Source organism: Sciurus vulgaris (assembly GCF_902686455.1).
Source record: "Sciurus vulgaris genome assembly, chromosome: 15".
Classification (NCBI taxonomy): Eukaryota; Metazoa; Chordata; class Mammalia; order Rodentia; family Sciuridae; genus Sciurus; species Sciurus vulgaris.
Window position 1 is genome coordinate 21,410,308 of NC_136476.1, and position 17,859 is coordinate 21,428,166.

Sequence of the window (17,859 nt, forward strand, 5' to 3'; positions counted from 1 at the left end):
CTGTCTTGTCCCTTATTGTCACACATGCTTCCTTCCCCCATAAGTCTGAGCTGACAACGTGATGTTCAGAGGCTCTGTTATGATGAATTAACCCTTCCTTCAGAGCAGTTTTTTTTTTTTAAATCCTTCATGTTTTCCAAAGCACTAAGCATTTTCTGTGTCAGTCTCTATATAAGTTTTGAAAATGGAAAAAAAAAAAAAAGTGAATAAAATGGAGTGTCCTAAAGCACAGATGGAAAAAGCTGGGTCATGCAGGCTGGGGATATAGCTCAGTGGTAAAGTGCTTGCCTGGCATGCACCAGGCCCTGGGTTCAAATTCCAGCACAGCAAAAGAAAATAACAAGAATGGAGACCTAGTATGAATAAGATTTGTACATGGAGAGGAGCAGTGGGGTAGGATGGGGCAGGAATAGGAAAAAGTTCAAGTCCATTTGTGGGTGGAACAGGAATTGCCCAACTAGATGAGGGTGAGGAGGTGGAGGATAAGAGATGGTGTGCTCAGCCACATGGGTGTGGGCAACCATGGGAGTGTGGAAAGCAGGCTGCCTCTAGAGACCACAGGTAGCCCAGTGTGACTAGGTGGCTGGTTTAAGAAAGGAGGGGGACAGCAGGGGCGAGACTGGAGAGGCAGCAGAGCAGACCAGAGGAATGCTGGCATTATCTTCCAGGACTGGGGTCTCTGCACACCTGTAGTGACTGTCAAGAGCTCTGTTTTGAGGAGACAGGCGAGGGACATGAGTGCATTCATGTTTGGAAATAGCACTTTGATAGTGGAAGATGGAGTGAAAGAGGCATCAGTTAGGGGCATGTCAGGTGGGAGAGGATACTTCAAATAAAGAAGTGGCAGTGGATAGGAAGACAAGGGAAGACATACTCCAGGTATGAGTGATAGATTTGGGGCACACTGGATATGAGAGGAGGATTTAGATAACTTGGCTTTCTGCTCTTGAGTGATAAGTGAATAGTGGTAGTGTCTGTAGGAGAGCAGATGAAAGGAGGGTTAATGTGTGTGAGACATGGTATATGCATGTGTGCACACATGTTACCCAACCCCACATATTCCACAACAGGAAACCTAAATTCTCTCCATGGCTGGCTGTTAACAGCCCTTGCCATTGTGATTATGTTGTTAGTATTGACCTCTCCTTCAGGATCAGCCAACGAGGTTGTTTAGACAAAATTTATTTTCAGCATCTTTGGCACCAAACATTCTGTATTTCTTTAAAGGGGGGAGGGAGACTGTTATGCCGGTCTTTCATGCCCAAGCACCTTTGCCTTTAGTAATTCTAATTAGATTACAGAGAAATTGCAGTGAAATAGCATTGCGATCAAGTGAATTTTTAGGAAATTCCAGCTTTAGGTGAAGAGCTGTTCTTCATTCATTTTGTGTATGAGACACTGTGGACTCAGCATAGGTTTGACAGTTTGCCTTGTAAAGTAGCAGCCTAGTGAGGTCATGAGCTTGGTCCCTTGTCTGGGACGATGCCTCTCAGAGTGTGGTCTTCCAACGCTACTCCTCCATCTCCCTCTTGGAAAGTCCCAGTCCAGTCAGAAACTGGGGAGTCTTGCTGGGAAGTAAGCTGCATAACTCTGTTTAACCCAGTGTTTCCCAAACTCATCTGACCAGTGAACCTTCTTTTCAGGGTCCACCATTAGTCATCTCTTAGGCAGGTGTGCTGCGGAGCACACTTTGAGAAGTACTGAATTAGAGCTCAGATATGACATTTAATTGAGAGAGAATCTACTCGGGGAAATGTGGGTTCCAGTGCTTTATTTTGCCATTACAAATACTGATACTTTAAATGTTTACTGGAGCAGGCTGCTGTGACTCCTAGTGACTTGACACTTATTTATGGTGCTCAGCCAATTATACCCACAGACAGCAGGTGGGTAACCCACAAATACCCTTAGTCTGCTTTCAGAGGCATAGAAAGCCTCCCCTAGATTCTAACATTAGCCTAGCCCTGAAGGCCCTCTCTCCAGGGTCTCTGCCTCTCCTGCTCCAGGCCAGCATCCACACTAATGATCCTTTCTTTGGAGGGGAAAGAGTCCTGGTTGGAAATACCATTTTTTTTTTTAAACAGGGTATATAAACTGTATTCAAAACCATTCCATAAATATTTTGATACAAAAAACGGATTGCTCTGAAAGATAGCAGTTATTTGGGTATACCTATCCTTGTATGTCCACCCGAAGAATCTTTTTCCTTACTTTAAATTCACGACTCATGATGTCTGTCTTAAGAGTTTACTAAATTGGCCATTGTAGAAAAAGCAGTACTCTGGTACCTGCCACGATCCACCCTTGGAACAAAGCAGCCTTTTGGAGGTGGGCACAGATGGAGAGGCATTTGATTCTGTTTATCTGCAAAAGCTTTGTGCTTTTGAGTTTGGTCACACAATTCAGTCAAAAGCTTTGAAGCATTTTTACTATTAAGAAGTGGAGACACCGCACAGACGAAAGGACAGACTATTCCGTAGAAGGGAAGCTCAGTCCTGACGCTTTGGAAGGAAAGAACGAGATGAGGTGGTGAAAGTGAGCACTTGAGCCCGGGGAGACAGCAGTCCATTCAGCCATCCTGCTTAGAGGGATGGCGGGATGCCATGCCTCCTCCTGCTATTAGGAAATGTCAAGTGAGGGGGAAAAAGAGCGTAGAAAACTAGACGTCCTCAGTCAATATCTCTAAAAGTCAAGGTGATAGCTGGTAAATCTCAAAAATGTCTCCTCAAAATGCTTGTCAAACAAACAAACAAACAAAAAATAACTTTTTCTGAAGCTCATGTCCTTTTGCAAGCACCCATGACTGGTAAATGCAGTAAGAGAATTCTGAAGAAAAAGCTAAGAACTTTGTTTCATAAGTTCTTATGTTTGCACTATCTTAGGTGAAATGTTAATGTAGTTATTTTGTTTATTTGGCTTGACTGGTAGCACTAAATGATGCCAAGTAGGTAAAATGTGCTCGTCTTGCTGATACAAATAAAATTTGGTCACAAATAAAATTTGGTCATATGACCCTTAGATATTTATTTGAGAAAAGTGAAACTGGATTTTTTACTTTGAGCAGGCTTTCAAAGAAGATGACCTAATATGTCTGAGACCGACACTATGGATAGTATGGTTCTAATTTACATTTGATTATAAATCTTCATCTGTTGAATTAGAGTCCATTATTAATGTTTGTTTATGCTTTGGCACATCTCCTCTGGTCCTTTTTAATGTCTGTTTAAAATCATGAAGTCGTCCTACACTTACCATTTTATAACCTGTGGGTGTTTTCTTGTTTTTTTAAATGTCATAACAAGCATTTTTTCCATTCTTTCAAAGCACACAACTGTAGAATCCCTAGCATTCCATTTCTCTTGTCCTTTCCCTGATTGTTAAACATTCCAGCTGCTTTGAATCATTTAATTAATTTAAACAGTCCTCTGATGGACACCCTCGTGTCTGCATCTTTTATCTGTTTCAGCCTAGAGTAAATGACAGAAGTAAAAGCATGCCTCAGAGTGTGCCTGTTGAGATGTGGGTGAAGTCCTGGTGCTTTTCTTGCCAAGACCAGTGGGGCTTTTGCATCTCCAGACAGGGCAGTTCTGCCTCGTATTAGCCAGATGGATCCTTTTTTCTTGATAACTGAGGAACATAATGTATCAAGTCGGTCTTGATCCTTAGGGGGATTTTAAATACCAATTCCACAACCAAAAACAGATCTACCCCCATCCTGCTGTTTTGCTGTTGCTTCTCCTGTGCTTCAAGAACCTTGGAGGTCAGGTCCCAAGTTTGTTATGAATGCTCAATCAGAGGAGATGTCTGTAGTGAATACTGAGTGTTTGCAACACCTATTTTGGAACCAACTCAGGTTTCCGAGTGTTCTCTGGATAAGGGGGTACCACTGTGGTCTCCAGGAAATTCTTCAGCAGTCTGTATTCAGCTCCACAGGAGTTTGTCCCTGGAATGCCACGGTTTTCATCTCCTGCCCTGAAATGTTGACCCAGCTTTAAAACTTTTCTTCCCACATGATTTTCTGTGTATGATTCCTTCAGGACTGTAACTTTTCTGTAAAATCCTTTCAACCCCAAGTGAGTGTTCTAAATCATGACATCATTTTCTTATAGAGTTAAGATAGTTACGTTTTTGCCTTCACTAGTTATTGTAGACAAAATTTATTTCGGCTTTGGTTGAAATCACTTTTTCAGAATTATCTATTTGGAATAGTCAATCAGCTTGGGCAGGTGAAAAAAATAAATAAATGGGAGAAAAAAAATAAAAGACCCTCACCCAATATTGATCTTGCTTTGTTCTTTTGGAAAAAAGTAATCAAAAGACATTAACAGCCAGTATATTAAAGGAATAGGTTTTCTTAGCTCGTCTTTAGCATGGCTGTACTATACTAAAATGTCATCAGTGGTAAAGCTGATAATTATGTAAAGTGTATAATGTATTCAGTCTCCATTTTTACAATCATTTTAGGAGAGATATGAAAATACTGCCTTTTGGTTTGTGGAGGTAATGGGAAAAAAATTGGTTTCCAGATGAAGCATAACAAATTAAATCTCAGTAGGGTGTGTGGGTGAGCTATGCATGCGTGGCTTGCAAACCACCATTTATAAGTGGTCTGTAAAGCTTTTCCATCTCACACATGTGACATTGTGGCATGTCCCTGTACCCGTTCTCCTTGGTGGAGAGATAAGGTGCTTGCCCACCAATACCTGTAAACTCTTAAGTCCTTTAAATTTGTACTGTAGTCCCCCTCCTGCCCCCCATATCTTAGCATACTTCATAGTCTGGAATGGGTCATTGTACAAAATGAGTATGAAATCCAAACCTTCCATGGACTCACCATAGGTAGCAGTGTACTTCAAGATAGCAATTTATTTAGGCCTTAAATTGTGTAAAATAACATAATGGAAAATACCTTGGGGAGGATAAGTATTTCAACAAAATCAGATCACCTTCTGTAAACCATTGCACAAATAGTCCATTGTTCTATAGTTTTAAAAAAATTGTTTTAAAGCTTTCTGGCACTGAAAAACAGCTTGAAAAGCCTTTGCTCGGCCCCAGTTTGAGAAGGAAATCCCAGGAAATTCAAAACTCTATCTGGCTGCTTTACTTCCCTCTTTTTTTTTTTTTTTTTTTTTTTAAATTTAACCTGTAATTTTGGGAAAAAAGCAAGTTACTGTTGCAATCCCTTAGCAAGTGTTTCTGCCACCTTAGTGCATTCTGTTGGTTATGTGAAAGCTATGTGTTGCCCGGACTCTAGACTCTTGCTGCCTGAGCTACCAGGAAAACCACTGCTCTGGCAGGGATGGGGAAGGATTTGAGGACATGTGACATATTTGCACCCAGTTGGAAGGAGTAAAAAAATACATAGAAGAATGAAGTTCTGAGCAGTGAGGTACCAAGAATTAAAAGTAACTGGGAGATTCTCCATTTTTATAGAGAATGGCTTCTTGATCCTGGATGGATCATGAAGTATTTGAAGAAGGAAAAATCATAAAGAACTTTCCAGCCATGGAGTGAGAGATAGGTTCATGCTGGTGACCTGGCATGGGTCATAAAAGGGGGATTGGTCATAGTACCATAGCAGAAAAGGTGGCCAGTAAAGCAAACTGGGGAGTCATGTCCTGGAGGGCACTTAGGTATTTGAATGATCAAGGAAGAAATGTAGTCAAGGCAGCTTCCTTGGGTAGTGTCTGGGTTGTCCTTTTGCCTATGTCCTCTGTTCTTAGGAGAGAAAAAAACAGAATAGGAGGACCAAGTCCAGTGGGACTTTATTTTTGAAACAGAATAAATTTGTTTATTTCTCATTTTACAGTATTGGCACTCAGTCTGAGAACATTCAGCTCTCCTCTTTATGAGCATGGATAGCTCCAGACTTGTCTCCTTATAGGGTCTGGGAGTTCCAGGGCCCAAGGACAGAGACAGCAGCCCAAGATTGCTGTTGCCACTGCGCCTCTCTGAGTTTTATTGCACTCTTGATCTATACCACTTATTTTTATTTCACCAGTAGCACAGTTGAAATTAAGGGTATGTCCATCACAGGTGTACAAAGCAAAGAAGTGCTTCTCATCTGTCAATAGAAAAATGACACCATCTGTTGGCAATGTAGAAAATGACACTAAAGATGCCACAGAAGGTCAGGTACTAAACCCATGATTACAAAGAGGACTGACTCTTGGGTTGGTGCTAGGTTATGAAGAATGCTAATTATAAAGAAGCTATTCAGAAAAATTACTACCTATAAATTCTTCCCCGTTACCTTTCCTATGTTTACCTATGTGAAACAGGGAAAATGTTGATGTGTATAAATCTCAGAATGGTAGAAAAATATGCCAGGAATCGTGGCCCTGTGTAGAAGGTGATAGTAAATAAAACTGTTTGGGCCGTATACTACGTGGCATAAATTACAGAGATCCAAATGCATTTCTCAACCTGCAGCCAGTGGGGAGCAGGGGGAGTTGGGAGGGTGAACACCTTGGTTCTTGCCACAAGCATCTAAAAATCCAGTTCCCTAGTCTCCTTTTTACAAACCTCCTGCTTGTCCCCGATTTTAGTATTCATGAGACCCATATATGCATTAAGAAACAAAACAAAAAACAGTGACCCAGTATAGCAGAAAAACTGGCCCATCCCTTTGACAGAGGATTTTCGGTTAATTTATGCAGGTCCCTTTTGCACTTCAGCTTTTCCCCCACTGGTTGCTAGGCAACCATTTGAGTTACTGCGCATGCCTCTTTTATGATAACTGTCATTATGATTATTTTTTAATTGTGCAACTGGGACTGTGGGTTAAAACAGCGTATTGTCACTCATGCTTTGTCACTGCCTTCCCGCATTCCCGCACACTCCTGGAATCACCTGAAATTTACATATCAGTGATTATGATTCTTTTTGTTGTTGTTGTTGTTTCCGGCTTCACAAAGGAACTAGAGATGGCATCATAAGGTGGAGTGAGAGTTTTGTGAAAAATGACTGTACCATGTATCACAAGCTGTTATTGATCTGGATAGGCCAAATCAGCTATTAGGATCTTTGAACCTCAATTACATATCTTTGTTCCTTTAACCATGACGCTTTCCAATATTAAGGGATGTGAAGCAGGCTTGTGTTGCTTTGCAGGCTGTTTTTCAAAAAATTGCAGCATGCTAGGAATGTGTCACTTTGAAACCTGCTTTTAAATAAACTCACCACAAATTTGGGGAAGGGTCCAGCAGTGATTCCACAAACAGGAGGCATCCACATTTGCCAAGTACGTTTGTTCTTTTTTGCACAAATTGTTCCACCCAGATAAGTGCCATTAGGCAAGATGAAGGGTTTCCTGGGGCAAGCGATAAAGGTATGCACAGCTCAGTGTGTACAATACTCTAGAAGGAACACAACCAAAAAGATAGTCACGGGTGCATGCAAAAGCTTTTCATCCAGCTTTCCACAGGATATTCTAACATACTGAGTTACTTTCTAAATATAAAGTGAATTTTGAAGACAAAGGAGTATAGAAATAACGCTTATGCATTTTTTAACCAACTCTGTTATTTATTTTAAAATGAGAATTTTGGGTTGAATAGGTTATTTAAAATATTTCCCTCATAATGAGAGAAATTCAGTCTGAAAGTAATCCCTAGTGCACTTCCCATATCTTGTGTGTTACAGAAGTGGGAATCTTATTGTGTCCTAATGTGATTTGAAGTTGGCACAAGGGGCACTAATCTCCAGAATAGTTGTGGGATTTTCCTCAACTTAAAAAGACCCCGTGTCTATAGGCATGGGATGTAATTTGCTTTGTTGACGTTTTTCTGAAAATAAAACCTTCACTGAGGAGTGCTTGATCTGCTTTGTTTCTGTTTGTCTCACCCATCCTGCAGTTCAGGGCGACAGCTCAGTGAAGTCTTCATTCAGTTACCTTCCAGGAAAGAGTTACCAGAATACTATGAATTAATTAGGAAGCCCGTGGATTTCAAAAAAATAAAGGTAGATATTTTGTCTGCTAATTTTATTCTTCAACTAAATAAAGCAGTCGTGTGCATGTATTGAACTGTAGAGTTGGGGCTCAGCAGTGGTATCCTGTCTGACCACCTGAGACCTACAAAGGGCGTGCCACCAGGAAAGAGGGGATGTCCTTGTGCATGTTACTTACTCATGTATGTAAGAAGTATGTAACTCATGTTGGGAGCCTGTGTTATGTTAGGTTGCCTTTTATTGAAGACCTTTCAGACTCTCCCCTCCCATGGTAGCTCTTGTCCCCATCCTATGCTTCTTCCTCCCCAAGGAACACTGGTGGGAGGGTGATCTCAGTGAACCATGCCCCCAGGGCTGTGCAGTCCCCCACTTCTGGCAGGGCCCCATGCTGTGAATTCAGAGGGAGTCTCTGGCTTTCTTAACCAACTAATAATCGTTGCATTTGTCCTCTTCTTGCCTCGGATTTCCCCCAAAATTTCCATCAGGAAAGAATCCGTAATCATAAGTACCGGAGCCTGGGAGACCTGGAGAAAGATGTCATGCTTCTGTGTCACAATGCTCAGACCTTCAACTTGGAGGGATCCCAGGTAAGTCTCTACTTGGAGAAGTTTTTAACCTACGCATGCCTGCTTTCCTTGAAGTGGATCCTTCCACTTTTACCCTATGAATCACTGCCATCCTCTCCCAGAAGGAGAGTGAAAAACTACAAAGCTGTAGCCTGTGCTCCCCGTGTACGTCAGAGGAGGCTTTGGCATTTTTAAATTACCTTTGTGCCATAGCTGTGCCGTCTCCTCCCATTTCCCTTCAAGGTTTGTCTTCCAAGTAGAGGAGGAATTCAAGTCAGTCATTTAAGGTAACGCCGAAAGCCTGCAGTACTGTGTTTGCTTTTATGGACACTAGCTATTTGATCATATTTACCTACATTTTATCATAACCTTGCACCAGGAGTTGAATATACCATGATTGAAAACACAGGGGCATAGAGTGCCTCTTAATTTCTTTCTTTCTTTCTTTCTTTTTTTTTAAGAACCTTTTTGTCAGTCCAATTGCAATTCTCTTTGCATTCACTTCTCCATAGTTAGTAAGTCTAAGAGTATACAGGTGACACTGAATTTATCAAAATAACAAGGAGGAGGACACCTCGACTTTAATTACACCTCCGTCACTCTCGCCCTAAGAACTCTGTCTCTGTATTTCTGTCCTTGTGCCCAATGAAGAAGAAAGAACACCATGACAGGTCAAGGTGGCTGCCAGTCAACGCAGCCAGCGTCATACCACCACTGCATTCCTTCAGCCACTCTCCTGACCTTCCTCTTTTGCCTTTACGTCAGTTCCATTCATCAGATTAGACTGTGCCTTGAGCAGACTCTGCATTTCCAGGTTAATGGTAGTATTACCTTAACCATGGCATGAAGATTTGAGACCCTCTGAGAAAGTTAAGATGAAAGCCAAGACAGAGGAAGGAGGAGCCTTTTGGGAAAAATTTATTTTCTGTAGATAGATCTTTGGATTGTTTATGTTAGTATGGCCTTATTTATTGTGATATGCGGATCCAGTTCACCATCTGCCCACTCTCTCACCATCTCACACCTGAAATGGGGTGACAAGTGACTCTTGCTTGGTTTTCCTTCTAGTCTGCCCTGGATACTAGTTTCTTTCTCAACCACCTTCTTATCCTGCCCCTTTGCTGCCCCGGGCTTCAAGGTTCCCCACACCCTTTCTAGACTGAACTTAACCTCAGTGGAGGGCTTTTTACAGTCAACACCTAACCTCAGTCTCTAGCTTCATTTCCTGCCACCGATATTCCAATCAGATGGGTCCCCTAGACATCTACTTTCTTACATGCACCTCTTTTAGCAATTTTTAAGATCACTCTAGATTCTCATGCTGTTGCAAATTATACAGAGATCCTGTGCATGGTTTACATCTTTACAAGATGGTAGGATCCTGCGCAGAGCGTAGTGTAACAGCAGAGCCAGAGAACTGACTTTGATCCAGTACAAGCTGCTTCTTTTTTATTCTTAACTCCCCAACCTTTCTCATTTGTTCTCTGTTCCCACCTTGATGGTATCCTCCTTACCCTTAGGATCCATCGACACTGATGTCTCTGGCAAATTATGTTCCCAGCGGCCCCCTCCCACAGTGTTCTGTTTACCCCTGGTTCTCCATTTTCCTCTTGTACTTGCTACTGCTTACCACATGTTACCTGGCCACTTTCTTAAGGAATATATTTCTTTTTTCATACATTAAAAGTTTTTTTTTTTTTAATTCACATGGTTGTTCAACTGATCCATAGGACTTTTTCATCTTGCAGAACTGACATTCTATGTCTCTTAACAACTCTCCTCCTTCCCTACCTTGATCCTTGCTGACTACTGTTCTACTTTGCTTCTGTGCATTGTTAAAAGTGGAATCATTTCAGTATTTGTCTTTTGATGATTGTCTTATTTCACTTAGCATAATGTCCTCGAGGTTCATACATGTTTTAGCATGTGACAGGATTTCCTTGTATTTCACAGTGGAATAATAATCCATTGTATGAATATATATTTTGTTTAGCCGTTCATCTGTCTATAGATATTTGGGTTGCTTCTAGCTCTTGGCTATTTTAAATATCGCCCTTAAGCACATGGGTATGCAGATATTTTTAAAAGACCCTGCTATTAAGTTATTTAGGATAAATAACCAGAAATGGAATTGCTGGATCACAGAGTAGTTTTGTTTTTAATTATTTTTAAACTTTCTCTCTCTCAACACCTACACAGGGCTGTGCTAAAGGTATATGCATACACTAAAAAAGTGTTGATTGAATGAGTATTGGCTAGCACTGATAAGCTCAGTAACAGGAAATAGCATTTAAAGAAGGTAGCTTTGCCATGGTATTATTATTGTGTTTAATAGAATAATTCCAATACAAAATTTGGTCTTATAAATAGCCACCTGTCTCCCCCAAGCACACACACAAATTTGAGATTATTTTAACTGCATTTGGACTTGGTCCTATGAGAATGTGTGTGCCTATATTTTGGTCTGTGCTTAACTGTTGGGTTTTCATGTGGGCATAACAACTGATGGTGTTTCCACTGCCATTCATGAAACACAAAGCTGGTGCGTTGCCTAAGATCACGCTGAGATTGTGTATCTTGGGTCCTCAGCTAACAGACTCCACTTTGACCCCCTCAGATCTATGAAGATTCTATCGTCTTACAGTCAGTGTTTAAGAGTGCTCGGCAGAAAATTGCCAAAGAGGAAGAGAGTGAGGAGGAAAGCAATGAAGAGGAGGAAGAGGAAGAGGAGGAAGAGTCCGAGTCCGAGGGTAAGCCTAAGCACTGGTCCCTGTACTTCCTTGCCAGACAGCCTCAGGCCATGTACTGCTCAGGTTTCTTCATCTGTAAAATTGAGGTAAATAAAGAGCTGAGCACTCTGGGAGTGGTGCCTTTGAACGTTAGTACGAACTTGGTCTGAGTACCACCTACTACTTACTACTTCTGAAACCTAGAGGGTGTACATTGCTGGGCTCCACCCAAGTTTCTGATTCAGTAACCTGTAGTGGGGCTCACACATCTCCTTTTCTAACAAGTTCCCATGGGAAACTGATGCTCACAAGCCACACTTTGAAGAAACTGTGATCCGTTTTATTCATCAGAATTTGTTTTGTGTGAGAGAGGCTATTGTTCTTGCCTTGAAAATTTGGCTCATCATGGATTTTTGCATGAGTTGTTTTTAAAATATTGCATTAGAATATTATTTGGTACCCTCTGAATTTTATGCCCAAGGCTGTAACCTTAACATTTCAAAGGTGAAGGCTGCCTTCAAAGGTCTAAAATTTCTTCTTACCTAAATGTTTTCACCCCATACCTGCCCTCAATACATCCAGTGAGTTATGTCTGTATTGTTTGCACATGTGGGGCCATACTTGAAAAAAATTACTAGGCTTATTTCTAATTATATACTTAGCACTGCTGTTTTAAAATATTTTTTAAAAATTTCTACAATTCCATTAACCAATATCTAATTCAACATTTTGAGGAATTTCCTTCCAGTATTTTGAACATATTTGTTCATAGCAGTGAGTGTTGCTCTGCATCAAGATATGTTAATGTGGATAATAAAATCCATTAATGAATGTACCAAAATACATTAATTTTACTACTGGAACCAGGCCATTTCCTTTATTTCAAATAATGTGGGTTTTGTTTTTTTGTTTGCTGTACTGGGGATTAGAACCCAGGGTCTCTTGCATGCTAGTCAAGTGTTTCACCACTGAGCAATACTCCCAGCCATGAAAACTTTTTAAAAAATTCTGATGCATACGTATTACCACAGTGTTGTTTACCTTCTCACCAGCACAGTACCTAAATGCCTCTCTCCACACCCTCCAGCAGATGCTCTATTATTTTTATTGATTTTTGCCTTTTGTCCTGAATTTAACCTTTCTCAGTTTCACATGGTTATTTCCCAGTATGTGATGAGTAAATCTGCATGAGCTCCCTTATTTCATTGTCTTAGGGCCAAATTGCTAATGTATTTTCAAATAGCTGCCCATCTATCAATTTCAATTTTTATCTCCCACTGTATCTCTTGAGACTTGTTAATTTTCTGTTGATGCCATAACCAAGTACCACCCACAGTGGCTTAACACAACACAAATTTATCATCTCACAGTATTGTAGGTCACAAGTTCAGCTTGGGTCTCTCTGGACTAAAATCAAGATGGCAGCATCCTTGATTTTCCTTGCTCATCTTGGTTGTTGGCAGAACTCAGTTGCTTGTGGTGGTAGGAGCAGGGTTTGTTTTCTTGCCGGCTAGTGCTCCATCTTTAAACATAGCAGTGGCAAGGTGGAGCCCTTCTTGGGTTGCATCGCTTTGAGCCTCTCTTTTAAAGTGGAAGTCCTTAAGAAACTTAGGTGGTTACAATGACCCACCTGGGTAAATCCTGAATAGTCTCCCCACCTTGGAGTCAGCTGATGAGGACCTTACTCCATTTTGCCATGGCTGGTAACAGGTTCTGGGATTGGGATGTGGACATCTCTTGGGGAGAAGAGAAACTGATCCTCTGCCTACCAAGCTCAGTACTGAGAACTTTTCAGGTGTGCATACGCTGGCATAAGAAAACCTCAGGAAGCTGTTGGTAGGACTCACCTGATGGTTTGGTTTATTAACTTGCTTGTCCACAGCAGCTTGTCAGGTAGGTTTTTCAGAGGTACAAATTCACTAGCACACAGGATGATAACTTTAGAGTGTCCCTTGGTTCATCTGGATTATGTTCTTAAAGATGTGTTTTCTTGCCTTTACTGCCAGTCCTTTGCTCTTTTATACCCTGCATGGGTTTCTATACTCCCAGGTCCAGAATATGTACCCTGTATAGATGAAGACACTTCACTTTTCCTCTCCAAATTACTTAAAAATGCCCCATACGACTGGCTGATGGCATCGATTTTTTTTAAATGACTCCCCATATCTTTATACATTTCCATTAATCTTTTTGTCTCCAATCTTGTGCTAAATTACTACACCCAAGGTTCACCATCTTATAGCAAATTAAACAGCAGATGTCTGGGTATAGAAGGAGTAGAACCTTGCCTGGGAATTGTTTTGTGTACTAGGATTTGCAGCCTTTGACCCTGTCGATATAGAAGAAGGGCCTAGGCAGCCACAACATCAGTCCTCTCATCTCTTTCGATAACTTACATTTCCCCAGGAGATTTGTGTACATGTTTCATGGATCTGTTCACCTCACAAAAGAAGTTTGAAGATTTCTTATTCTAAGATTCCTTCCACAGCTTTGAGTCCCTCCTGTACAATATCTATATCCAATTGCCTTGAAACCCACCAAACGTGATATTCTAGCAAAACTGGTTTGAAGGAGAGCCCCATGTTCCCAGTGACCTCACGGTCAAATACTGAATGTGTTGTCAGTGGGTGGCTGTCCCACGAAGCCAGGGAGCAGATTCGCTTGTCACTTGGGATACACACCTATGTCCTTACCACAGCGCTTTGAACTCTCCTCTCATGGCATTTTTAGTCCTGTGAGGATGGAAATGAGTGCAGTCATTCTGAGGGCTAATTTGACAGGGATACTAATAGAATTGTACCGTGTGACTGTGTCTGTCATGCCTCCCCCAAATTCTGCTAAGCTAGGTTAATAACTAGATTTACAGCTGCTCTGTTTGTCCTGGCAGTAAAGCTTAAGCACCCATCACTGTGGGACTGGTTAAATAACAGTGTCTCATAAGATGGAAACTTTTTAAGTGCTAGACAAGGAAATGCCCCACATGTGAGTAACAAGCAAGGTATGGACTATGAAAATTCAAGTGTATGAAAAATTATGCACACAGAGAAATGGATGTAGGACTATACTTTCCCCACCACCAAAATAATTGCCAAAAAGTAGAAGTAACTGTAGGGAGAGAGACAAGAGTTGAGGAAAAGGAATTCTCAAGAGCATGTCTTGATTTTACTTTCCATTTTATGCCTGCGTCATTCAAACTGCTATTCAACTCTAGCTCACTATTTTTAAATCAACTAGAGTTATCTACACTGTAAAAGTATTGGCTTCCTTAATTATGCTTTACACTTATTTTTTAATACAAAATTTCTATTAAATAACTGCGCACACACCTCATTGTCCCTGTTTAGCCACTAGGAGAAAGGAAAAGGACCTAGTCACCTGAGACATCTGCCTCTCTGTCACTGCTTCATGTGACTGTAATTTCCCACACAGGCATGTCCACCTGTCAACACGGGGGGCAACTAGACCAGAAAACAGGGTGTTGGGGGGTTCTGGGCATTCTGGAACATTTGGTTTGTTATTCCAGTGAGATCATTTTACTCTCTGTAGAAAGACTTTCCTGCAAATCTTCCTTGGTGTCCGTTTTGTTTTTTGTTGTAGCAAAATCTGTTAAGGTGAAAATCAAGCTCAATAAAAAAGATGAGAAAGGCCGGGACAAAGGAAAGGGCAAGAAAAGGCCAAATCGAGGAAAAGCCAAACCCGTAGTGAGCGATTTTGACAGCGATGAAGAACAGGATGAAAACGTAAGTGTGCTGGCCACGTCCTACTCGCCACTTCTCGCCCTGAGAGGTTCTGTGAGGACCGATGTGAACAGAGCTGCATGATTAAAACAAGCGATACACTAGCCCCAAACTCTTTGATCTTATAGTATCAACAAATGAAATGCTTCTAAATCAGTTGCCCTTCCCCCCGCTTACTTTTGTCTTCCCATGTACATACTTACAGTTTTCTTCATGGCCTATTAATATTTTATATTCATCACACCCGGCATGGTGCCTAGTGTATAGCAGATTAGATGAACTGATGATTAAAGAAAGAGCAAATGTGTGATGTCAATTTTGTGTTGCTACCTAAGGTGCCATACAGTTAAATACTTAACTTGTTTTTTGTTGTTGTTGTTTGTTTTTTGCAGTGCTGGGGATCAAACCCAGGGCCCTGAGCTTATAAGACAAGCACTTTACCAACTGAGCTATCTCCCCAGCCCTTAGACTTGTTATTTTTAATATTTAGAAAATTCAGGCAGCATTTATGAGCTAAGCCCTGACATAGATGCATATTTATTGCTTGTGTTAGCATCATGTGAAAGATATCACTGTTAAGATTTCGCATGTTACAGAAACCAGTTCTTAGCTTATGTATGTTTTGCTCCAGGTCATGGAGCTGGATTTAGTCCTGGGTAATGTAACTCTGTCTAGTGCATGCAGCTCACCTGTTCCATAGAACAGCAGCAGACACTCCTAAACTGCCTTCCACCTTGTTCACTTGCCTGAGGAGCTTGGGTCTGCTGTCCTCCATCCCTTCTCTTTCTTTCTTTCTAGGAAGGTGGTTTTCCATTTTAGTACATATGGTAGCGCAATTTTCCTTGGATACATTGCCACTCTGGTCTGATTGGCAAGTTTCAGAACTTATCATCCCACCCTTATCCTAAAAACCTGACCCAAGTGTTTTCAAGTGTACTTAAAATACTGTTTTCTTTAGATGACTTACCAAAGGGCAGGTTTCAAATGCCTGCTACTCCTCTTCTCCCATGAGTTTTCGGAAACAGAGCTAAAAACAAATCACCCCAAAACTTTTGAAGCTCTAGGGAAAGACAGCAGAGAGCAGCATAGCTTGTAGGTGTTGTGTGCGATTTTCTAGGAACTCCCCTGCTTGACCTAGAGTCTGACCTTGCTGTTTAGGTGTAGAAAAGAGAGCCTGAGGATTAAAGGTCATCTCTTTCCTACTTTGCCTCTTGTTTGTTTATTTTCCTTCAACGTGGGATTTTGTTTCGTTTTGTTTTTACTTACAGGAGCAGTCAGAAGCAAGTGGGACTGATGACGAGTGATCCTATGGACCTTTTTCCATGGTAGAACTGAACATTTTCCTTCCCCTTCTCTCTCATTTCTACCCAGTGAGTTCATTGTCATTTGGGTGCTGGGTTGTTTCTATGTCTTCATCATCATCTATAAACTAGCTTTAGGATAGTGCCCGACAAACATATGATATCATGGTGTAAAAAAAACTCACACAAATATTTGTAACATATTGTGACCAAATGGGCCTCAAAGATTCAAAGATTAAAACAAGCTTTTGATGGAAAATACGTGGGTGGATAGTATATTTCTATGGGTGGGTCTAATTTGGTAACAGTTTGATTGTGCCTGGTTTTATCACCTGTTCAGATGAGATTTTTGTCTTTTGTAGCACTGATAACCAGGAGAAGCCATTAAAAGCCACTGGTTATTTTATTTTTCATCAGGCAATTTTCAAGATTTTTATTTGTTCGGTATTGTTTTTTTTTACACTGTGGTACATATAAGCAACTTTAATAGGTGATAAATGTACAGTAGTTAGATTTCACCTGCATATACATTTTTCCATTTTATGCTCTATGATCTGAAAAACAAATGCTTTTTGAATTGTATAAGATTTATGTCTACTGTAAACATTGCTTAAATTTTTTTTCTCTTGGTTTAAAAAGTTTTTGAAAACGCTATTGAATATTGCAATCTATATAGTGTACTGGATGGCTTCTTTTGTCCACCTGATCTCCTCTGTTACCAATGTGTATTGTCTCCTTCTCCCTAAAGTGTACTTAATCTTTGCTTTCTTTGCACAATGTCTTTGGTTGCAAGTCATAAGCCTGAGGCAAATAAAATTCCAGTAATTTCGAAGAATGTGGTGTTGGTGCTTTCCTAATAAAGAGATAATTTAGCTCAACAAATGTTGCCTCTTTTTTTTTAATCCTAGGGGATTAAGTGTGGCAGTTTCCTGCAGAGAACTGGGCAGGTTCTTTGGGGAGAAAGGATCCACAGGACCTGCCTCCTGGAATGATCGAGGTGTATTACAAAGGACAGGAGACTATTGCTTCCCTGACTGTAGGTAGCGAGATGGTGCCACGGACCAAGACACACTAAGTCCCATTCAGCCTTGTCTCATGGCTTAGTTCTATATATTAGCCAGAAAAAAAATCTCTAAAGCTACTTATATTTTGGAAGACCGGCTCAGAACACATCTTTATACCCTTCTACTAAGGTCCAATGATCCATTTTATCCTCCCTCTCCCCTTTTCAGTAAACCATTGAAATATAAAATTCATTCATCACAACATTTCACCCCATATTTCAGCATGAATTTAATAGGCCAGCCACAGTCCCATGACTCCCAAAAGAAATTAGCAATAGTTGCTAATACCCAAGGTACAAGCCATAGTCCCATTTTCACAGTTGTCCTAAAATTGCCTCATATGTGTTTTTGACTACAATCTTATCAAGGTACATACTTTGCATTTAGTTGTTATGTTTATCTTTTTATTAAAGTTCTCAAGAAGCCAGCCCAAAGATGGGCGCATTCCTTCCCTAAAACTGATGATTGGATCACAATGTATGCGTTTCCCTTCCTCACTAGTGGGGTGGGTG

At 40.8% G+C, this 17,859-nt stretch overlaps 1 protein-coding gene across 6 annotated transcripts in view; it reads left to right on the forward strand.

Moving 5' to 3' along the window:
* Positions 1-17,118, forward strand: part of SMARCA2 (SWI/SNF related BAF chromatin remodeling complex subunit ATPase 2) — a 164,297-nt gene extending 147,179 nt beyond the window's left edge. For all 6 annotated transcript variants that reach the window (XM_079112997.1, XM_079113001.1, XM_079113000.1 and 3 more), the window contains 5 exons: positions 7,857-7,962; positions 8,436-8,537; positions 11,134-11,266; positions 14,843-14,985; positions 16,251-17,118. In XM_079112997.1, coding sequence (XP_078969123.1) covers positions 7,857-7,962; positions 8,436-8,537; positions 11,134-11,266; positions 14,843-14,985; positions 16,251-16,286 — 520 coding nt within the window. In that variant the 3' untranslated portion in view covers positions 16,287-17,118. The remainder of the gene's footprint in view (positions 1-7,856; positions 7,963-8,435; positions 8,538-11,133; positions 11,267-14,842; positions 14,986-16,250) is intronic.
* The last annotated feature ends 741 nt before the right edge of the window (positions 17,119-17,859 follow it).